The sequence below is a fragment of the Saccopteryx leptura genome, chromosome 6 (genome assembly GCF_036850995.1).
Source record: "Saccopteryx leptura isolate mSacLep1 chromosome 6, mSacLep1_pri_phased_curated, whole genome shotgun sequence".
In the NCBI taxonomy this organism is placed as follows: Eukaryota; Metazoa; Chordata; class Mammalia; order Chiroptera; family Emballonuridae; genus Saccopteryx; species Saccopteryx leptura.
Window position 1 is genome coordinate 51,415,318 of NC_089508.1, and position 25,022 is coordinate 51,440,339.

Consider the following 25,022-nt stretch of genomic DNA (forward strand, 5'->3'; position numbering starts at 1 on the left):
TGGGAACTCTCATACACTGCAGGTGTGAATGCAAACTGGTATAAAACAGAAAGGAACAGTTAGGCAGTTCCTCAAAAAGTTAAAAACAGAGTTATCATATGACCCAGCAATTCCCTTCCCAGATACATACTTGAGAGAACTGAACACACATGTTCATACAAACACTTGTACATAAATGTACATAGCAGCATTATTCATAATGGCCAAAAAAGTAGGAACATTTACTTGCCCATTAACTAATAAAGCAAACAAAATTTCAGCCATGCTTAGCTGATTTTATTGTGCGAACATCTGAGAGTGCACTTACATAAACCTATATGGTATAGCCTACCACACCCCTAGGCTATATGGCAGGGGTCCCCAAACTTTTTACACAGGGGGCCAGTTCACTGTCCCTCAGACCGTTGGAGGGCCCAACTATAAAAAAACTATGAACAAATCCTTATGCACACTGCACATCTCTTATTTTAAAGTAAAAAAATAAAACGGGAACAAATACAATATTTAAAATAAAGAACAAGTAAATTTAAATCAACAAACTGACCAGTATTTCAATGGGAACTATGCTCCTTTCACGGACCACGAATGAAAGAGGTGCCCCTTCCAGAAGTGTGGCGGGGGCCGGATAAATGGCCTCAGGGGGCCGCATGCGGCCCGCGGGCCGTAGTTTGGGGACCCCTGCTATATGGTATAGTCTATTGCTCCTAGGCTACAAACCTATATGGCACGCTATTGTACTGAATACTGTAAGCAACTGTAACACAATGAAAAGTGTTTGTGTATCTAAACATAGAAAAGGTACAGTAAAAATACAGTCTAAAAGATAAAAAATAGCACACCTGTACAGGGCATTTACTATGACTAGAGCTTGCAGAACTGGAAGTTGCTCTGGGTGAAAGGGTGAGTGTGAAGGCTAGGACATTACTGTGCACTACTGCAGACTTAATAAACACAACACCTCCTTCCTTCTGAGAGGGCCAAAAATAGAACATCAAAGCTGTCAATGCTGCTCCATGTACAGAGATGTGGACTAGATTGACTGGAAACACCATGCAGACTGACTGGTAAGGCACAGATCACCATAATAGCAATCTGTAGGGAGGAAGTGAAAGAGATCTTAGTAGCAATGAGAAATCAAGGAGAGATAAAGGAACACAGGGGATTGTTATGGCAATGTGGTTTTGCCTATTGCATGTTTGAGCAGTGGTCAGATTAAGGAACATTATGGTATTCATTAAAATAGAGGGTGTAGAATTGAGGACTCAATTTTGTTTTCTTTTGTTTTTGACTGCAGAAATTTGTTTTTGGTTCCACTGATCCTATCTGGTGCAAAAGGCTCTCCCAGGCATTGAACTGATAGAAGATAAAAGACTTATTTGAGCATTATATCATTACAACCTGAAAGTATTTCCACAGTCAAGGGACAGCTTGCACTACCACAGCAAGCTTTTATTACAGTGGCAGTGGCACTTAAGACTTGTTAAGGTAGTTCCTGTGGACCTGTGTTCCTGTACAGCAGGGGTCAGGAACCTATGGCTCGCGAGCCAGATGTGGTTCTTTTGATGGCTGCATCTGGCTAACAGACAAATCTTTAATAAAAAAAAAATAACGTTAAGAATATAATACATTCTCATGTATTACAATCCATTCATTTCCTACCACTCATGTTCATGGTTGTGGGTGGCTGGAGCCAATCACAGCTGTCCTCTAGGACAACATCAAATTTTTATTGGATAATGCATAACATACACAGGTCGTTGTATGGCTCTCACGGAATTACATTTTTTTTTTTTTGCTTTTTTTAAAATTTTATTTATTCATTTTTTTAGAGAGGAGAGAGAGAGGGAGAGAGAGAAACAGAGAGAGAGAAGTGGGGAGGAGCTGGAAGCATCAACTCCCATATGTGCCTTGACCAGGCAAGCCCAGGGTTTCAAACCAGCAACCTCAGCATTTCCAGGTTGATGCTTTATCCACTGCGCCACCACAGGTCAGGCCTCTCACGGAATTACATTTTAAAATATGTGGCATTCATGGCTCTCTCAGCCAAAAAGTTTCCTGACCCCTGATGTACAGGATCTTAAGTTCTCAACAAAGAATTTATAGCAAAAGGCACTGAAGACCATCAAGCTTGATCTGGGAGAGTTGTAGCACCCTCTGACCATGTAGGGATGGGGAAGAGGCTCCTTTGTGCTGAAAGAGGTCAGGCTGACTGATTGGGATATAATCTGGACACTCAAAACTGAGGTGCTGTGCGAGGGAACCTATTGCCAAGCCCTAAAGATACTGCTCCTGCCAGAGAAAAAAAAAATTCCTCTCAGCCACATATCATTCCATTTCTTACAGGAAATTTAGCTCCATTATAATCTTATGAGACCATTATCATTTTTGTGGTCCAACATTGACTAAAATGTTGTTATGTGGCACATGATTGTACTCACACATGACACAACATGAATTAACCTTGAGAATATTATGGTAAGTCAGAGTTTTCAACCTTTTTCATCTCATGGCATGCATAAACTACTAAAATTCTGTGGCACACCAAAATATATATATTTTTTGCTGATCTGACAAAAATAATAGTAATTACCTACCCTTTTTGCTCCAAAGTGACTTTTTTTGTTGTTGTTGTTTTTTTTTTTTCCTGAAGCTGGAAACGGGGAGAGACAGTCAGACAGACTCCCGCATGCGCCCGACCGGGATCCACCCGGCACGCCCACCAGGGGCGACGCTCTGCCCACCAGGGGGCGATGCTCTGCCCCTCCGGGGCGTCGCTCTGCCGCAACCAGAGCCACTCTAGCGCCTGGGGCAGAGGCCAAGGAGCCATCCCCAGCGCCCGGGCCATCTTTGCTCCCATGGAGCCTTGGCTGCGGGAGGGGAAGAGAGAGACAGAGAGGAAGGAGGGGGTGGGGGTGAAGAAGCAAATGGGCGCTTCTCCTATGTGCCCTGGCCGGGAATCGAACCCGGGTCCCCCGCATGCCAGGCCGACGCTCTACCACTGAGCCAACCGGCCAGGGCCCCAAAGTGACTTTTTAAAAAATCAGGTGCCTATATTGTATATAAGGACTTCTGGTACCAATGAATAACCAATCAGACGCAATCTTATTATGTGACATGATCAGTAAGATGCAGCTTTATTATGTGACCTATGTATTTATGGTTCAAGACAGGACATTCACACCAGATGGCTATTGTTGTGTTGGCTGTTGTCATTTTTTATTTGACAATATAAGAGAAAAGAGGTGACTGCCTCTGACTAAATAGTCAGATATTATGTGTTTTAAAAATTCTTACAGCATTCTGGTTGAAAATTGCTGTGCTAACTGAGAGATACCAGACAGAAAGGACACATATTATATAAACCCATTTGTGTGGAAATGTCCAAAATAGGAAAATCCGTAGAGACAAAAAATATACTACTGGTTGCCAGGGACTAGAGGGAAGTGGGGGTAGGAAATGACGGCTAATTGGTAGGCAGTATGGTTCTGAGCATAATAAAAATGTTTGCAATTGCCTGACCAGGCGGTGGCGCAGTGGATAGAGCATTGGACTGGGATGCCGAAGACCCAGGTTCGAGACCCCAAGCTCACCAGCTTGAGTGTGGGCTCATCTGGTTTGAGCAAAAGCTCACCAGCTTGGACCCAAGGTTGCTGGCTCCAGCAAGGGGTTACTTGGTCTGCTGAAGGCCCGCGGTCAGGGCACATATGAGAAAGCAATCAATGAACAACTAAGGTGTAGCAATGCGCAACGAAAAATTAATGATTGATGCTTCTCATCTCTCTGTTCCTGTCTGTCTGTCCCTGTCTATCCCTCTCTCTGACTCTCTGTCTCTGTAAAAAAAAAAAAAATGTTTGCAATTAATGATAATGGTTGCAAGACCTTGTGAATATACTAAAAGCAATGAATTTCTACAGATTAAAAGGGTGAATTTTAAAGAAACTTTTTAATGTAACTAAAAAATTGAGGACTTCAAAAAAGAATGATGGAAAGTCATAAGATAACATGTGCTGGCTCTATGAATCCACTTGTTCTAGTCAATCTCCTTGAATAGTAATTGTCACACTACTCATTATGGTTGTAATTCTAATTATGGTTCTAATTCTTAGCATCCACTATAATTCAGAGCACATTATACTCATTATATTATCAAGGTATCAATGTTGGCTCATTAAGAAGTCTTTCAGGGCATGAACTAGTTGTTTCAGTAATGTACTGAGAATTCCCAAAATGAACTAAGTATATTTTAAAACGCTGAATTTGAATGGGCCAGACACTGCAAAATTGAATATGTAAAATTTAAGTAATTCTTTGATTTTAAATGGGTAAACAATAACAATGATGACATAATTTCACTGATAGGGTACCAAGAAATCTGAATTTGCCATAATATTCAGATCAAGAAAAGTTACCAAACTGAAAATGAATGAAAAAATAAAGAAAGAGAGAAAGGGCTAGAGTGCAAAGAACACTAAACACATCTTGGTTAAACAGCTGTGGTGAAAAACAATTTCTTGGCCCTGGCCGGTAGGCTCAGCAGTAGAGTGTTGGCCTGGTGTGTGGAAGTCCCAGGTTCAATTCCCGGTCAGAGCACACAGGAGAAGCGACCACCTGCTTCTCCACCCTCCCTCCCCCACAGCTATGCCTCAGTTGGAGCAAGGTGGCCCCTGGCGTGGAGGATGGCACCAAGGCCTCGCCTCAGGCATTAAAATAGCTTTGTTGCTAAACAAGCAATGGCCCCAGATGGGCAGAACATCACCTAGAAAGGGGCTTGCCAGGTGGATCCTGGTCAGGGCACATGCGGGAGTCTGTCTCACTGCCTCTCCAGTCTCTCACTTAATTAAAAAAAAGAATTTCTTATCTTGCAACTAACCATTTTGTTTCTAGAAGACATGGGACATTGGGTTAATAGGTTTCTTTAAACGTAAATGTTTTGGCTACTGAATCATTAAAAGAACAGAACATCTGTTTTACAAGTAAAGACATTGTATGGAAGAATCAAATATCAAACCACTGATTAGACTAGCATTTAATTTGTTCTATTTAAGTTTTCAATAAAAGTCAATGAAATTACATTCTTGAAATTATAGGTCAGCTATAAATATTTAACACCAAAAAAACCCTAACACTAAGATGCTTTAGAATATAAAGAAGGTAAGTATTAGTACATTTTAATTATTTTTCATCCTACTTCACATTTATATCAAAATCAGGTTACAAAGCACTCCCTCACAAAAATCATGTTTAAAGTATTATAAAAGGGAAAACTCACCATCCATGAATTCTGTACATATTGAAATCCTGTTTTCTACAAAAAATGCACCATAAAACCCTATGATATATGATGAATCACACTGTAACGAAAATAAGACAAAAGTAGTTTAAAACCTGCAAGCCAATACCATAGGCATGCTTTATAAGAAAAAATGACCAAGAAAAAAAATTTACCTTATAAAGAATTTCCAATTCAGACATAATTTGCTTTTGAAGTTCCAGTGTAATATCTAGTAGTATGACCTAAATAGTGAAAGGAACACATCGACACATTTATTCACCTTTAAATTAAATACAGCTTCAGTCACTAGGAAATATAAAAACTAAAAAAAAATATGGTGTTTCCTTTATTCATTTCTCCTTTCTCCTCGCCACCATTATAACCCCCAGTAATATAAACTGTATCCACATCTTGTCTAAGCCTTTGTATTGGGGGAGGTGGTATACAAGTGATTGATGGGACCAAGGAAAAAGCCAGGTCTCAAAGGTCAGTATTAATGGCTTTAAAAGTCAGTTAAGTTATAACACCCTTAATTTATACACCCTATTTTGGCCACATTGGTTATTTTCCAGAAGAGAAAGATAGGAGTGACCCTGAAACCATTAAAAAAAATTGCCTTGTAATTCAGACACTAGGCGATACACAGAAGAGGAAGATGAGTAAAAATGACATTTAAAGTAGGGTCTTTAGTTATAAGAGAAATAAGGAGTTTTACAAATACATCATCTATTTATTCTTCCAGCTGCATAATGTTTCTTTGCTAATAAAGTTATAAAATGTTGGAGCCTGAAGGAACCTCGGAAATTATTTCATCGAACCCCCTTCTCTTAGAGGAGAAAGCCCAGGCTCTGAGGAGCCACATGACCTGGCAATGGCAGGCCCCTTGCCTGACTCTGAGGACAATATGGACAGATGTTTCTGGTTTTCTTTAAAATACCAACAACCACTGAGTCAGGTTCATAATGCAAAAATTCAAAATACTTTATTAACTTCCCTAGAATAAATACTAGTTTATTTCAAACACCAGTTTTTTAAGAAAAAGACCATCAACTTGTTCAAATTTTACTTAGCACTTCAGTAAAGCCAACTCAAGGGGAAACTGTTTCTAACTTAAAAAAGACAGTGATGAGAATAAAATAGTTGGAAGACAATTTTAAGATTTGTAGCAGAGTTTCTGACTCTAGACATTTCTAGATAAAAATTGAACATCCAGGATTACCATGATAGTGTAGTTATACACCATCCAACACTGAACTACATTTTGTATTACAACTGCAGAATATATATATAATCATACTGGAGGAAAAATCCATAAATTATGAATTGCAGACTGCTGATAGAGCAATGAAAGAAAAGGATAATTCTGAAACACATTTTATAGTAATGACATCCATTTGGGGGGGGGAGAGAAAAAAAAGCATAGCTTGTTTCTATGAAGAGTTTGCTTTAGGGTTATTTATAAAAGCTCTCACTAAACTAGACTGTAAGTGTAATACAAAACTGCCAAGAAACATTTCTCCAGATCAATAGTCATTTTGCCAACAATATTCACTTATGTTTTTGTTCCTGTGTAAAACTTAGCAACAAAATAAATCCATCTAAGGCTGTTTCAAGTCTATGCCATATAATAGTAGAGCTATTCACACCAGTGTGTCGAGTACAGGGAATCTTTCATCCTAAAAAACTCTGCTAAACAGAGTGAAATCATTTCCCTTAAAGCAGTGGTTCTCAACCCTGGCCTCATATTATAATTACCTTTATTTAAAGCTATTAACATAGCTTGACCAGGCGGTGGCAAAGTGGATAGAGTGTCAGACTGGGATGCAGGGGACCCAAGTTTGAAACTCCTAGATTGCCAGCTTGAGCGTGGGATCATAGATATGACCCCATGGTTGCTGGCTTGAGCCCAAAGGTCGCTGGCTTGAGACCAAGGTCACTGGCTTGAGCAAGGGGTCACTCACTCTGCTGGAGTCATCCCCCCCACACCCCATCAAGGCACATATGAGAAAGCAATCAATGAACAACTAAGGTGCCACAACAAAGAATTGATGCTTCTCATCTCTCTCCCTTCCTGTCTATCTGTCTCAATCTGTCCCTCTCTCTGTCTCTCTGTCTCTGTCACAAAAAAATAATAAAGATATTAACATAAATATATATGGCCACTTTAAATAAATCCTGATGCACAGGTATAATGGAATAGGAATTTCTAAGGTTGGATGCACCTCTTAGCATCTTTCAAAAACTTGTCAGGTGATTTCTAACACACAATAAGAACCACTTATTTAAGGTTTCAAAAATACACATACTCAGTGCTTAGTATGACTACTAAACTATATTGCATCTCTAGGCCCCTGATCTAGAAATGACATGATTCCACAAGGCCAGCCAACACATTAGTATTAACTCCAAATGACTGGATGTAAACATATCATTCCCTTGATCAAAAACCTTAATTGGGTTTGCATGGCCTAGCATAAAGTTAAAATTCTAGCATGATATTCAAGGACTTCTATAATTTAGTTTCAACTTGTTATTCTAGCTCCTCCCACTATTCCCCACCACAAACTCAACCCTCAAGTGAAACCAGATGATTTTTACTGATCCCCACAGTCCTGAGATTTCCCCCACTTCCAGTCTTTGATCCTGCTGTTCCATCTACTTGAGGTGTACTTCGTCTCTCCACTTCACAGTCATTGATCATAAAATCTTTTCTATCTTTTAGACCCAGCTTGAATGCTGCCACCACCTCTAGGAAGTCAGCTCCAAAGCCCTCCATCGAAATTTATCTTTAGCTTTGGGCCTTTATTTTTCTCCTTTTCATGTTTGTCTTTACCATTCATGCCTCATCTTCTAAAAATAGAAGCCTAAAGAGCAGAGTGGTTGGAAGCCCCTCTAGGGCAAGGGGTGAGTTTTGTGCATCTTCTTCTTCTAGCCCCTCCCCCATACCTGCATAGGCTCTTACAGTATGGGCCATTCAGTGATGTGGGATTTAATTTAAATGATTTTTACAACCATAATTCTCTAAGTAAGATTCTATTTCTGGATAGGAAGGAAATTGATTGCTTAATTTCTACAACTGAATTTAAAACCAAAGATATAAATACCAAACTAAATAAAATTGTCACACTAATGTGAAATGTATGTAGCAAGTAATACTGTATTTGTGGGGCCAATCTACTGCACTCTAATGGGTCTTGATCATCCTTGGTATTTGTTGTAGCCCAGAACAGTAGAGATTCCATAATGGTAGAAAAGTGAATAAAGTGATTTCTGGGAACTTGAGAAGGAAAGTAAAACTCACCTTAAAATAACTACTGAAATGCTCTTCTATTTTCTGGAAGAACTGGCACTCTAGGTGGAAGGTTAATTCTCCTTCCCTTGGGCATTTCTGTGAGTGAGCTTTAAAACTGCTAAAAATAAACAAGTCCAATTCCTTCTTTGAGGGTAATGGGGAAAAGCAAGGAAATACTAATTTTCTTTTTGAAGTACAAGAAAAGAATGGACTTCTTGAGTTTTCACTATTATCATTACTATTTTTCTCCTTAGGAAGAGCTAAATTTTTCAAACCCGAGAGACTGCACATGAAGCACTCTGTGGAGAAAGGGTTAAGTGAGAAGCCGGAATACCTGCCTGCGCTCCGCAGCTCTGCGCTGCACCTCCAGGACAAACAGGATGAGTTGTCACGTTAAATATAAGCAGTCAAGTGACTGAATTATAATTTACTCTGTGCTCAATTTAAATTAGTGTGAGGCTATTAAAATATACAGTATAAATACGGCAATTCATCACAACCTGTCATGGATGACTTCATTTATTTGCTGGAGTGGCACACGCTCCACTAAAGGGAAGGAGAGCAAAATCACAGGTCAAATTAAGCCGCTATTCTGTTTTAATTTGCTTATTTAATCTGTGGCAACATAATTGTCTTTTACAGTATGTACAACTCAGAAAGGAAATTTGGGAGGATTACAGTCAGTATACAAATGATTAATCAAATGGTCCATTTAAATGCTAGTTTAAAAGCAGCAGAAACCCAAAACATTCAAAGAATGATAATCAGCACATGCTATATACAATGCTAAGAAATTTCCTGTTAGAGGGATTTTTCCCAATTAGAAAATACGTAATACCGGGAAATCTATTAAGCTCTACTCTTTGAAAGGTTTTATAGACTATATTAATGGTATAAACAGGGTCTATTTGCAGGGTGGCTAACAGTATTTTTATTTGTTTTCTGCTCTACTTGTTCACAATTGTCTTGCTCACCTAACTACTCCTCATCTAAAAAACCCCAAAAAAACTACTTAGAGACACATTTCATGAGTTACAAATACACAATCACATCAAATACTTATCTTTAAAATATCATTAATATCATTTTCAAAATGCTTTCTTTGAGGCAGACATTTTCTAAATTCAGTAATATAAAATAAAAATTCAAGGTATTTCTACTGTCCCCAAAATTTAACTTACTTTTAAATAGATGTAAAGTGTATTTTCCCATCTTTAAAGTCTGAAAAGGGAAACATTACAACATAGGTGGGGTTTTTTTGTAAATAAAAATTTTAAAGTATAAAATTTTTAAATATTTTGAGTAGGAATTGTAACAGATTTTTCAAGGACTCTCATCTAATTGCTCCCACAGATATTCAAAGTGTGGTCCCACTGACCGCTTGACTTGGGAAATGAGATTTCTCCCACTCTCTGCAAGCATCAGAGCCCCTCAGGTGATTCTGTTCAGACAAGGCTGTGATTTGCTGCTCTTCACAATCCCTCTGTGACACCAGGCAGCCCTGTTTCACAGCTGAGGTCACCGAGAGGTTCAAGTGACATGCTTGAAGTCACACAAAAGTCAGAAAAGGGTCAGGAAAAGATCAAATGTGCGTCTAACTCTTAACCTTTCATTTCACCCTATAATATTAAAAAAAAAAAAAAAGTTAAGGAATACTATGGCTGAGAGCAATGGTCCATACAAAGAACATCATGGGATATTTTGTATGTGAGCTGAACGTGCTTTCAAGATGTTACTTCAAAAGAATGAGTAAACTGAAAGAAACAAATGAAAGAACAAAATGTATTTATTTCGGTTAGTCATTCAACAAATTACACTGAACATCTAATCATTGCCTACAGCACTCCACACTAGCCCTCCATGCAGTGTTCTCCATGAATCAGCAAGTAAAATAAGATAGGACCTGTTCTCCACTTACAAGGAGGCTTCAATACGATAGGGGAATATACATGTATACTAATAGCAAACTATAAGGTAGTATATAATAACACCTATAAGAAACAGAGAATCATCGATGTGACATAATTTGTCCAAGTTCAGCAGAGTGGCTTTGGAGCTGACCCTTGAAGGGTGTTAAGGATTTTGATAGGTGGAGACACAGGTGAAGGCATCTTATTAGAGAGAAATACATGAATCAAAGTGTTGAAATGAAAGCTCCTGCGTTCAGATAAGGCAACAAATTCAACTTAAAAGCAGCAGAAGGTTCAGTCACATAGAAAATGCTATAAAAGTAGGCTGATGACATATTGTGGAAGATTCTGAGTTCCACCCCATAAAGTTTTCAGTTTACTGGGAAATGTGGGGCCTTTGATGACCTTTGAGTGGGAAAGAGACGTTACCGGAACTACGCTTCAGGAAGCCAAATCCTTGGGTAGTGAGTGACAATTACAGTACAGAGGTCAAGAGCATGGACTTGGGGCAAGACTTGCCTGGGTTCAAATCCTGGTTCTATTACTTATTAGTTGTGGGACCTTGGGCAAGCTATGTAATTTCTCTGTGCCTCAGCTTCTGCATCTATAAAATGGGAGTCAATAATGGTAACAATGGCCAACAGTTGTGAGGTGAGTATTTAATGAGGAAAATGTATGTAAAGTGATTCTATTTCTGAGAGAACAGATTAAAGGCTTGTCAACATGTCTGACAACAGATAAAAACCAGCATCTGGATTAGTGTAGTGACAAGAAAGGAAGAGATACTAAAAACAAAAACAGAAGCAGAAAAATCAACAGGCTTCCAGATATGTGACATTAACCAATACATGACAGTGATCCTTGAGAGATGGAAAAATAAGAGACGAGTCCTATGATCGTCCAGGTGACTGACTAGGGAGTTTCCAGGCCCCAGGGCAGGAAGGAGAGCCCAGGAAGAGCTCAGCCGCCTCCCTAAGCTGGGGAGACAGAACTGGGACCTAAGGAGACCAAGGCGCTGGAGGCCACTGTGAGAACAGAACACCAAAGGGAGAGAGCTCCAGAGGTCTGGAGAGGGCGCCCCGGAGTCTTCAGCTGAGTAATGATCAGGACGTGATGTCGGGAAATACCTGAGGCCAGGGAAAGAAAGGACCAGAGGGGACGGTGTCCACACTTCACTCTAGACAGAGAAATTTGTGTTTGCACCAGCCGCGGTGAAAAACCTTGTAATTGGTGGGGCACTGGATAGAGTATTCAAAAGACTACTGCCTCAGCGGGGTGAGGAAAATTAGTTCTAAACCAACACTGGGTGGGTCCCATCAATAAAGCTTAGAAGCAAGTCTTGTAGGGATCAAACTGTTCAAAGTCACTAAACAGCATTTCAGAATAAAGTTGAAGAATGTTTATAGACATGCAAATATATCTAACACCTATGCCACATGACTGGTAATCAATAAAAAAACTATAAGGTATTAAAAAAATACACACAAGAAAACACAACCTAAAATGAGAAGAAAAAGCCATCAATCAAAACTGACCCTAGTAGGATATGTGTCCACCATGGGGAAGAAGCGGGAAGAGCTTGGCAGAAACGAGAGCCCAGCTCAGGGGCCCTCGTCCCTGGTAAAGTGTAAGCAAGATGACAGCAGGAGATGCCCGTGCATCAGCCTGTGTTCTCTACTCTGACAGGTCTGGCAGTGATGATGAGAGGACACTTAAGAGCTTTAAAAAGAAGAATGAAAAAGCCAGAAAGAAGGAAAGGCCTATGAAGAGGAAGCATATCAACAAAACGGCTTAATTGATTTGAGTAGTTCCCCTGAAGAAGGTGAAATAACAGATTCTAACAGTTCAGAACCAGACTCTTCCTCAGCACACCAAGTTCTGTAAAGATTTTGGAGAAGGGGAGGTTAGTGCCCATTTAGTACCAGTGACAGAGAGGTAGAGAGAATCAGACCATCCAGCCAAACAGAGAACAGGGAGATACTGCAGAGAACACTGACCTCAGATGGGCCACAGACGGTGGTGTCTCCCATGTCTCCCAGGAGGACAGCTGTGTGTCTGCTCTGGCGCCTCCTGCCTCCCCTGGACCCACACCAGAACTCTTAGAGCTCCAGGAGTGAAGCCTCTCCCTAAGATTCCACTGCTCTATAATAGAGGTTTCTGTGAACTCCTGGGCATCGGCTGTAGCCTGCATTTATATAATAGTAACGTTAAGCTGTTTTCACTGGTTTTTGTATGCTTTTATATTTTAAACATTTTTTGAATAAATGAAAAGTATGATCTAAATATGAAAAAAGACCCTGAAATGATACACTTGATGAAATTAATAGATAAGACCATTAAATTCAGTTATCATAACTATATTTCATATATTCAAGAAAGTAAAAGAAAGACTAAGCATATTAACTAGAGACATGGAAGTTGTAAAAAGACCCACGTAAACTTCTAAGGATAAAAAGTACATTGTCTGAAGGAAAAAATACACTGAACAAAATGAGCAGCACACTAGACAATGCAGATGAAAAAATGAAACTAGAGTATTTGATAACAGATACTATCCAAATATGAAACATTAGAGAGAGAAACAAAACTAACACAAACACCAGCATCATTTTGCTATGGGACAACTTCAAGAGACCCAATATATACGCAATCTGTCCCTCTCTCTGTCTCTCTCTCGCTATAAAAAAAACTTTTCAAAAAATTGTATTTATTGGGGTGATACTGGTAAATACCGTATTTCCCATGTATAAGATGCACCCTTTTCCGAAAAATTTGGGGTCTAAAAACTAGGTGCGTCTTATACAGTGGTTGTAGATTTTTTTACTTGCATTTCCTGCTTTTTAGCACTTGTCATTTTTCCAAATTTTGGGCCCCAAAATTAAGGTGTGTCTTATACCTGGGAGCTTCTTATACATGAGGAAATGTTTCAGGTGTACCATTCTATAGCACATCATTTGTACACTGCACAGCGCATTCACCACTCCAAGTCAAGTCTCCTTCCATTATCCTTTATCCCCCTTTACAAAATACTGAAAGAAAAGAGCAATCGGCCTAGAATCCTCTATCTGGTGAAAACACCTTAAAAAATGAAAGTCAAATATATACCCTGCAAACATGCAAAGCAGAAAGGATTCATTGCCAAAAGACTCAGGCACTACAAGAAATGTATAAGAGCTCCTTCTCAGTAATGGAGAAGCCAACAATGGTGGACCAGCGCTGAGTTTGTTGCAAAACCTACGTGACCCTAGGGATTCTTCAAGAAATCCCACTTTGACCAAGAGCTGATACTGATGGACAAGTATGGGCTCTGGACAAAATGGAAAGTCTGGAGGGTCAAATTTACCCTGGCCAAGATCTGCAAGGCTGCTCAGCAGCTGCTGACTAACGCTGGATGAGAAAGACACAAGGCGTCTGTTTGAAGGTGATGCCCAGCTGTGGTGCCTTGTCTACATGGGGGGATGAGGTCAAGATGAAGCTGGATTATATCCTGGGCATGAAGATGGAGGATTTCTCGGAGAGGTGTCTACAGACCCAGGTCTTCAAGCTAAGTTTGGCCAAGCCCATCCACCACGCCGTGTGCCGATCTGCCAGCACCATGTTAAGGTCCCCAGGCAGGTGGTGAACATGCTGCCTTTCACTGTCTGCCTGGACTCCCAGAAGTACTGGATTTCTCCCTCCTGTCCCCATATCAGGGTGGCCAATGCCAAGAAGGGCCAGGGTGGGGCTGGAGATGGCAACGACAAGGAAAACTAGACATTCCATCAGTCCAGTCAAATCATAAAAGAGACCAACACTTAAAAAAGAAGAATAAATGTAAGAGAAGGAAGGTCTTTAGAGGAAAATGATACCAGATGGAAATCTGGATCTATATAAAGTAATGAAGAGCACTAAATTTGGTAAAAATGTGAGTTAATATAAACACTTTCTTTCTTTTTCAATATCTTTGACAAGTAACTCTAATGCAAGAATGAATAGTAACGCCCTGGCTGGTTGGCTCAGTGGTAGAGCGTCGGCCTGGTGTGAAGGAGTCCCGGGTTCGATTCCCGGCCAGGGCACACAGGAGAAGCGCCCATCTGCTTCTCTAACCCTCCCCCTCTCCTTCCTCTCTGTCTCTCTCTTCCCCTCCTGCAGCCAAGGCTCCATTGGAGCAAAGTTGGCCCGGGCGCTGAGGATGGCTCCATGGCCTCTGCCTCAGGCGCTAGAATGACTCTAGTTGCAACAGAGTGGCGCCCCAGATGGGCAGAGCATCGCCCCCTGGTGGGCATGCCAGGTGGATCCCGGTCGGGTGCATGTGGGAATCTGTCTGCCTCCCCATTTCCAACTTCAGAAAAATACAAAAAAAAAAGAATGAATAGTAACAATGTATTTTGGGGTTTATAACATATGAGTATATAAAATGTATGATTACAAAGGCCAGGATGAGGGAAATAAAAGTATACTATGTACACTATGTAAGGTTCTCATATTTTAGATAAAGTGGTACAATATTACCTGATACTATATATATATATATATATACTATAATAAGTTAAAGATTTATACTATAAACTCTAAAGCAACTACTAAAAAAAAGTGACAAAACAAAGAGAAAACAGAGCAAGATGACAGATTTGAATCTAACCATATAAATAATCACATGAAATGTAAATGATCTAAATACCCCATATAAAAGAGATTATCAAAATCGATTAAGATACAAAACCCAACTACATGCTGCCTACAAGAAATCCATCTCAAACATAAACAGTAACATGGTCAAATCTAGTAAATATATCTTCAAAAAACATTAAGTAAAAAATGACAGAACTGTCAAAAAAATCTACAATTATCCCTGGAGATTTCAACAACCCTCTTTCTTTTTAAAAATTTTCTTAAGTGAATAGCAGGAGGCAGAGAGACAGACAGGCGTGTGCCCCAACCAGGATCCTCCTGGCAAGCCGCCTACAGGGCGATTCTCTGCCCATCAGGGGCTGTTGCTCTGTTGCTCGGCAATCAAGCTATTTTAGCACCTCAGATAAGGCTCTGGAGCTATACTCAGCGCCCCGGGGCCAACTTGCTCCAACTGAGCCATGGCTGCAGGAGGAGAAGAGAGAGTTAGAGAGAGAGTGAAGCGCGCGGAGGGGGGGGGGGTGTCGAGAAGCAGATAGGTGCTTCTCCTGTGTGCCCTGACCGGGAATTGAACTGAGGACATCCATATGCCAGGCTGACGCTCTACCATTGAGCCAACCGGCAAGGGCCAACACCCCTCTTTCAATAATTGATAGACAAGTAGATAAAACTCAGTAAAGATAAAGAAATTTCAAACAACATTATCAGCCAACTTCATCTGATTAACATTTATACAATATTCTATACAACAGACTATATATGCTTTTCATGTGCACAGAAAACACCAAGATAATTTATATTTTTCATATAAAAATCTCAATAGATATAAAATGATTCCAATTATATAAAGTATATTCTCTGACCAAGACTGATTTAAATTAGAAATCGATCTGCAATTAGAAATATATCTGGAAAATCCCTCCATATTTGCAAACTAATCATTGCCAAGATTTAATGAAAAATTGCCAGTTTTGAAGTAATGGCCCATTTGTTTTTCCTAGATCGTGACTATTATATAAGTAACATGTTTTTGCCTTTGCTGCCAAAAATGCTCAGGGATAAGCAAAAAAAGTTTAAACACAATCATATCTACTCTTAAATAATTCATTCACTGAACTCAGTTTGAGCATCTAGTATTTATTTTATAAAATTTAGGGATACAAAGTGAATATAATACATTCCTTCCTCTAAAGCTCAGTTTTATTGTCAGGTCTAATGAACTGTGTATCTATTAACTCCTACTGTTTTCATTTATTGAAAGTCTCTAACACCTCTTAAAATGTGTCTTCTTTACAACTGCTTTTAATCCTTTCCAGAAACAACTGTAAGCCCCTTGCCATACCCAACTAGTCATGCACAAGAATTTTAGTATTAGCCTAGGTTAAACATAATTCAAAATGTATGAAATTATGAATAGTTATACTACACGTGCAAGGCCAAATAATAAATTTTTTGGTTGATTTATAGCAGTATTCCCTCTCTTAGAGTGAATTATGTACTTAAAGTTGACTGTCTTTAGATATATCATTGGCAATAATCTAAGGGTTTTGACATTAAATAGTACTGGAGTTGGTGGATATCCTCTGAGTGCAGAGGGAGATCAGGAGGTGTGGAAAAGACAAGCCATTACCATGGTGGTACACAGACCTATCCCCGGTGAACTGAGGAAGACCGCGATGGGGACTGGCCCTACAGCACCAACCCTGTGAAATCTGTGGGTCTCAGGTTCCTCCTCTATAAAACGCTGGGCTTCAACAGATAATCTCTAAGATCTCCTTGAGTTCTGTAATTCTTTGAACCTAGCTTGGTTGGAATATCAAAGAAAATATTCCGATAACTCTGTTGTATCTCCTCACCAAAGGCTATCTGAGTTAATTAAAACTAGTCTTGATAATGTCACATAACACATTCCAGGTGCTGAACTAGGTGTGGTGTGGAAAAAGAACTCTGGACTACAAAGCCATCAGAAGACCTGAGTCTTAGCTTTGGCTTAACCTTACTAAAAGGTATAACTAACTGCAATTTAATTGTTCAGATTCCCAGTTTCCTAGATAAGGTAAAAGATGCAGAAATGCAAGTGCTAGAGGAAGAGAGTGAATTCTCAACGGGGATAGCTAAGAAAGCATCGTGGAGGAGATGAACCGTGAAAGGATACACGGAAACCAGAAAGAGGAGCTATGGTAATACTTGTATGAGGCTTCACAGTGAGGCAGAGGACATGCACTCATGCACTTTAGAGTCAGATGGATTTTGTTTTAAATCCTGTCCCTGGCTCCTGCAACTGTGTAACCTTGGATAATTTATTTTTCTCAAATCTAAAACACATAGGCTTACTTTGTAGTTTCAAGGATTAAAGATAATAGTTGCACCTAGCATAATATCAGGCATATAGTAGTCACACAAAAAATAAAAGCTTTCATTACTAAGGGTCCAGAGATAGGAGACACAGCGTGTGAAAAGGTAACAGACAGGTAAAGCAGAGGATGTGGCTGTGAAGGCAGGAGGGGCCGATTCGCAGAGGACTGACCAGTTTGTGAGGAGGGTGAAGAACAAAGCAGGCCTAACCAGTTTGTTAACTATGAACCCAGGGTTTGAAGTGGGGTTCTGTGGAACTTAAGGTAGCTTAGGGGTCCTGGGCAGTTTGCTCAGTGGTAGAACGTCGGCCTGGCGTGGGGATGTCCTGGGTTTGATTCCTAGTCAGGGCACACAGAAGAGACCATCTGCTTCTCTACCGCTACTCCTCTTGCCTCTCTCTCTTCCCCTCCTGCAGCCATGGCTCCATTGGAGCAAAGTTGGCCCAGGTGCTGAGGACGGCTCCATGGCTTCCACTTCAGGAGTTCGGCTGCTGAGCAACGGAGCAACACCCCAGATGGGCAGAGCATTGCCCCCTAGTGGGCTTGCTGGGTGGATCCCAGTCAGGGTGAATGCAGGAATCTGTCTCTCCTGCCTTCTCTCCTCTCACTAAGTTAAAAAAAAAAAAGAAGGTAGCTTAGGGTTCAGTCAGAGGTACAATTCAAGTGAGTCCATTGTGGAAATCTCAAATAAAGTAATGGGGCCCTGGCCAGATAACTCAATTGGTTAGAGCATCATCCCAGAGCACAGAGGTTACTGGTTCGATCCCTGGTCAAAGCACACACAGGAACAAATTGCTGTTCCTCTCTCTCTCTCTCTCTCTCATCAATAAAATAAACATTAAAATTTTTTTTAAGTAAAGTAATGTGAAGATCAGGCACCAATGCCAGTGGTTAGACCCCAAGTGTCATGGCAGGACAAGGATGAGGTGTGGATTATGAACAGGATGGCAACAAGTGAGGAGTATCTTAGGCAACTGTCTAGAACATCCGTGAGTTATGTGCAGCTGGATTCCTGGTGGGTGTGGTGCTGGGGTATTTCAGAATGCAGTAAAGGGTCAGGCAGCTTAGGCTTTATACTGTACACTACTGGGGAGGCGGGGAATGCCAAGACAGTAACATGGTCAGATCTGTGAATCTGACCAAGGGAGAGGAAAACGACTGAAGGCACAACAATGAAGTTATCATACAAAGGCCCGGTAGAGGGTATGTGAGCCCAATACGAGGCCAAGGCAATAAGAATGAGAATGGAAAGTGAAAAAGGGAAAAGTTCCAGGAAAAATTTCTGACAGGATATGGTGACATACAGGATGTCAGAGATAAAGGAAAAAAGGAGTGACTAGCTCCTAAGGTTTTGAGCCGCAAGACGGGAAGACAGTGATGCCACTTAGCAGGGCACAGAAAGAAGTGCAGCCAACAATGGTGAGAAGAATCACAATGCAAAGTGCTTACTCCTGACCATTCCAAGGCATATTTAAAACATCTTCAGGAGCTTGAAAGTCACAACAGCGCCATAGCTTCCGCCACCTACCATCCAAACCTAAACCTTTTCATTTCCTTTTTGATACTACCTGTGACTCATGCTAAACATGGGGTAGCGGTGGGCAAGGAAAAGTGGTAAGCATCAAGAATGTCATGAATTTCATGAAGTTTATCCAGCACTTACCTTTACAGCTAGTATTTTTCCACTTGGGACATGATATGCTCTATGGGGAAAAAAAAATAACAAAATGACTTGGGATCACTAAACAAACTACAAATGGTTAAGGACATAAATGTAAACCTGAACACATCTGCAGCAATGGTATATATGATACTTTCAAAGCACACTAATAACATTAGTAATTTACAATCTATTGAGCTCAATGATATACAAAACGATTCATTATACATTACCTTAAAATAACCCCTTGAGGTATGCTGGCATTATTATCCACAGAGAAGTTAAGTAGTTTACACAAAGTCAGTAACTGGCAGAACCAGACCTCAAACCCAGGTCTTCTGGATTTCGATGCCTTACGCCATACTGTGAGTGTGACTTCATGTACAGGTCTCCAATAGCTCTCTGCTAAGCACTATAGAGAGCCACACAAAACAGGAGGTTTTCCTTCTGTTTATTTCAATTATACATAAAAATCAACTATATTCGCACATCTTATCAAAATAAACTCAAAACACATGGAATTAGCTATGGCTTAAGACATAAATTCATAATGAGTCACAGGGTTATAAGACGCAGAGAAGTGGTTCATCTTCTCTTAAAGCTGGCATCTCTCAATATTAAAAAAAACTTCAGGAGAGATACTAGCTCAAATGATCAAATACAGTGAATACGATCTAAGTCAAGGAATATGAACACATTCATTTGTGACAAAGAGAATAAGGTTTGCAGAAATAAATACCATTATCTCATCCAGATCTTTTGTGTTTAAATGAAATGTGGCCTTTCATACACGTACTGAGGACTATACATTCTGACCATTATCCAGAAACAATGTCTGATATAAAAATTGCAAAATGAACCACACGACGTGAACAAGCACTGTTACTGCAAGCCCATAAAAGTATAAAGAATCAAATTATTTTAGAAGAATTGAAGTTTTGCTCCATAGAGGATTCCGCACATCAGCCAAGACAGCCTTTGCTCTTCCTCTTGTCTGGCCAGTGTTAAGACGTGAGTGGGGGTAATGGGGAGGAATGTAATTTAACTTCTCAGAAATCCCCTGTTCTCAACTGCCAAGTTTGCAATAGTTGCTCATTTATTTTATTATTTATTAAAATATCACTGGCATGTAAAAATTACATTGATTACAGGTATATAATATAATGATTTGATATTTGTATACAGAGTGGGGCAAAAGTAGGTTTACAGTTTTCATGTGGAAAATAATACAATAATTAATAAATAATACAAGAATAAAAATCTGTTTTGCATACTCCCAACTGTAAATCTACTTTTGCCTCACCCTGTATTGTATATTGCAAAAGAATGACTCCAATAAGTCTAGTTAATAGTTAACATCACTATACACAGTTACAAAAAAATTGCTCATTTATTAAAACAAAAACAAAACATGCATTCCACTATTATCAAATGAAAACATCATTTTCTGTTGATTTGGCAAAAATATTTGTGTGGTTGCTCTGTCAAATTTTTTAAACAGCTTTATTGAAGTATAATTACATGTGATAAAATTCACTTGTTTTAAGTGTACAATTCAGTGATTTTTAGTAAATTTACAGAACTGTTCAATCACTGACAAGTATTTTTAAAGTGACAGACATGATTTAGTTAAGAACCTACAAGTATTTACACCTTTTCATATATAAAATGTTACAAATTCAGGCAAGACTAGAAAAGAACATATGAAAATGTATGTGCAAATACATATATATGAATGTTAGAAGAAATTCCTTCTGCTTTTCCTAGTTGAGTGGACAAAAGTTGAGCCAATTTTGTATGATAAACAACCTTTATTTTGTCAATTAATTATAGAGAAATTATATTTTATTTAAAGGAAAAGATGATAAAAACTGGCAATTGTTCATTTTAGTAGAATTTTTTAATCTGTAAAAGTACCTATAGACTTTCTCTAAATATCAACCTCCCTAGTATATGTAAATACTATTAAATTTATAAAAAATTATTTTAAATTATTTATACTTTATAAGTAGAACTCACATATTATAAAGGGCTTGCTATCTGTGTTAATATCAAACTTTTACAACGTGAAACTACATTTCAGGTTATGATTTGATTTAATATTTATCTGAATTCATGTAATAAATTGATATATAAAGACATACACTGTATTCTCCTTAGTACTTGACAGAGAAGTTGTTGGACTAAGCCCATCTGATATGTGATTTGAAGAAATTTAATAACTTTATCCCATGTAAATATAGATAGTATGTAAAAATTTAATGATATATTATGTTTTCTCTTGTATACCACAGATTCTTACTTCAACTTTTTTTGTTGTTGTTTTAGGAAGAGAGAACAAGAAAGGGAGACAGGGAGAGAGATAAGAAGCATTAGCTCACAGTTGCATCACTTCAGTTGTTCACCGATTGCCTCTCATACATGCTTGACAGGGGGAAGAGGGGATACAGTCAAGACAGTGACCCCTTGCTCAAGCCAGCAACCCTAGGCTTCAAGCCAGTGACCATGGGATCATGTCGATGAACCCATGCTCAAGCTGGTGACCCAGCGCTTATGCCGGCAACCTCAGGGTTTTGAACCTGGGACCTCAGTGTCCCAAGTTGATACCCACTGTGCCACCACCAGTCAGGCCCAACTTCAAATTTTGCAAGTACTGTATATTAGAATCACTAACCGAAGACTCAAATATGAAGACTAATAGTTGAGTGCGTACACAAGGATTCAAAAGTTGTAAAAAGAACAGTGTTGTTACTTTGGACAACAAGCAACACCTGGACTTTTCAGACCAACAGCAGCAATAAGTAAACAATTAGCAGTCTAATATATATACCACACTGAACAGTTTGGCAACTTAATTAGCTTGTCAAGAAATCCGATCTCTTTTCTAAAAGAAAGGTCTCCTATTTCCAAGTGAAATAAAAAGGGAGGCTTGATGATTTAATTATGATGCACGCTAATTCATCCGTGGAAGTTTGGGTTCGATTTCAAGCAGTAAAGATACTGTGTGGTTTGGTTTACAGTGCAATGACAGTACGATGTAACATTTAATCATCAAGGAGAAGTGGATGACAAAGGCAATGCCAGGCATGAGTGGAGTGTGCCCCTTAACTTTGCAAATGGCATTCCACCTGGAGAAAAGGAATTTGTTTACTTTCAATGGATACTGCATCTCAATTGTCTTGACCTTCTTCAACACATTAACTGTAAAGTGATTAATGAAATTTGAATGGAGAGTCAGGTTACACCAAAAGACAACTATACACCTCTGCATTCTTTTAATTAACAGCTAACACTTCAAATTAGTTTGTTGTTGCCACAGTCATTACCTGTTCCAATGAGTGCATGGAGAAAGCATTTTATGAGATATTTTTAGTGCTTAGTCTTGAGTGTTCCATTTTGTTTGCGACCAGCACAGGACTTAAGGGAGTATTTTCCCAGGCCTTAAAACTAAGCACACAACATATACACTTAGGATGGCAAAAGCCAGTACTTTGGTATAAATTTTTTGAGTATTTAAAATAACAAAGAGCCCAGAAAAATAGAAGAACACTTTCTATCTATACTTTATTTCTTTTTTCATTTAGAATAGGTTCTGGCTGACTGATAAAAAAAATTAGTTATCAACCTTTAATTCTGGAAGCATACAAGATCAGAAAATTTACTGAGTTAGTATGAAATATAGAAAATTGTCTACTCTAACCCCTTCCTTTTAAACAGTGGAAACACCCAAAACCCAGGTTAAGAAAAACTTGGCCAAACTCACACAGTAGTCAACGGTAAAGCCAAGAACGGAACTGTGGCAGAATATATATACATATTTTAGCAGCTAAAGGAAATATGTAGAAATGTTCAAGTTTTATTCACTGTGTTCTAAAACAGGGAAATAATTCAAAATTTACAAAGGTGCTGACCTCTTTCAATCAGGCTGAGGACCATCACCGCTGAGTCTCTCCATGAAGCACTCTGCAATCACTGCCAATCTATCTCGGCAGGCAGAGCATTAAGGGCTAGGCTCTGAAGTCACTGTCTGGGTTCTGATCCCAGCCCTGCCCCTTCTTAACAATGGGAACCTGGACTGTTAGTAAACCTCACTGTGACTCAGTTGTCTCAGGTCTGGCATGGTGACATTGGTCCCTACCTTATAGAGTTGTGAGGATTAAACAAGATAAAAAGGCAAGACACTGAAGACAGGCTGGTATGTTAAGAAACTAAGAAGTTTTCAGGATAGGTAGGTGTTTTAAGAGTAGAACCTGCTAGAATAGAGACTAAAATAGCAAGTTAGCTTTAAAAATGAAGACTGGAAAATGGCTGCAATATATCATTTATTAAGAAAAAGCAGAATTACTTCATGTTGAACCAACTTTGAAGAAAAGCATATACTATGGCTATACCATGATTCAAATTTCAGATCTCTTACCATGCTTACTTCTTGCCTGCTACTTTAACTTAGTTATACTACAGACAAATGTGAATGCCACATTCAGGTGTTCATCTCAGCAGAAACATCATGGCTGAATGAGAAGCCTATATTTTTCATTCTTCTTGGGTTAAATAAATAGGAAAAATAAAAGCTACCTTAAAAAGAATCCACATAGGCCCTGGCTGGTTGGCTCAGTGGTAGAGCATCGGCCTGGCATGTAGAAGTCCTGGGTTCGATTCCCGGCCAGGGCACACAGGAGAAGCGCCCATTTGCTTCTCCACCCCTCCCCCTCTCCTTCCTCTCTGTCTCTCTCTTCCCCTCCCGCAGCCGAGGCTCCATTGGAGCAAAGATGGCCCGGGCGCTGGGGATGGCTCCTTGGCCTCTGTCCCAGGCGCTAGAGTGGCTCTGGTAGTGGCAGAGCGACGCCCCGGAGGGGCAGAGCATCGCCCCCTGGTGGGCGTGCCGGGTGGATCCCGGTCGGGCGCATGCGGGACTCTGTCTGACTGTCTCTCCCGGTTTCTAGCTTCAGAAAAATACAAAAAAAAAAAAAAAAAAAGAATCCACATAACTTCCTTTACCATATAGTTGACCCTTAAATAGCACAGGGGTTGAGGGTACCTACCCACTATACAGTCAAAAATCTATGTACAGTATAACTTTTGACTTCCCCCAAATTTTTTTTAATAAATAAATTTTTATTAATTTTAATGGGGTGACATCAATAAATCAGGGTACATATATTCAAAGAAAACATGTCCAGGTTATCTTGTCATTCAATTATGTTGCATACCCATCACCCAAAGTCAGATTGTCCTCCATCACCTTCTATCTAGTTTTCTTTGTGCCCTGACTTCCCCAAAATTTAACTACCCTCAGTATCCAAGAGAGATTAGGTCCAGAACCCCTACAGACACCAAAATCCATAGATGCTCAAATCCATTGTATGAAAAGGCAAAGAACAATGCATAGAGTTGGCCCTCCACATTGTTGGATTCCCAACTGTCAATCAAATATGGTACAGGTATTTATTGGAAAAATATCTACATATAAGTGGACCCACACAGTTCAAACTTGTGTTGTTCAAGAGTCAGGTCATAGACTATAAAATTTTGAGGACTCTCTTAGTCTTATAGTTCTGTTATTATAGCTTCTAGAACACAATGCAGAATATTGTTTGAATCTGTCTCCCATACTGGGTAGTAAGCACTACCATGTCTTAATCACCTTTATATTCTTTACACTTTGTACAAGTCCTGGCCCATGGTAGGTGCTCTCTATTTAATAAATATTCAACAAATGATTATTACTTCTGATGAAACAGAAACCTATCATGTGGATGGTACTTTACAAAGAAATTCTACATACATTTAATTAATCCTATAATCTTATGAACAAGAGTTCTTTTCCCCCCCAGCTTTATTGAGATATAAATGTATTGATATATAACATGAGCAAGAGTTATTGTTGTCATCATCCCTGTTTGGGTATATTTATAACTGCTGAATC

General features: G+C 39.4%; 1 protein-coding gene and 1 pseudogene across 7 annotated transcripts in view; one reads left to right on the forward strand and one right to left on the reverse strand.

The window, feature by feature from the left end:
* Positions 1-25,022, reverse strand: part of MAP2K5 (mitogen-activated protein kinase kinase 5) — a 280,465-nt gene that overhangs the window by 171,441 nt on the left and 84,002 nt on the right. For all 7 annotated transcript variants that reach the window (XR_010746200.1, XR_010746199.1, XM_066342718.1 and 4 more), the window contains exons 9-11: positions 19,100-19,139; positions 5,446-5,514; positions 5,270-5,351 (exon numbers count right to left, since the gene is read on the reverse strand). Coding sequence is in view for 5 of the 7 variants with exons in the window: in XM_066342718.1 (XP_066198815.1) it covers positions 5,270-5,351; positions 5,446-5,514; positions 19,100-19,139 (191 nt within the window). In the remaining 2 variants the exon portion in view is untranslated. The remainder of the gene's footprint in view (positions 1-5,269; positions 5,352-5,445; positions 5,515-19,099; positions 19,140-25,022) is intronic.
* Positions 12,032-14,227, forward strand: LOC136375859 (small ribosomal subunit protein uS4-like; annotated as a pseudogene).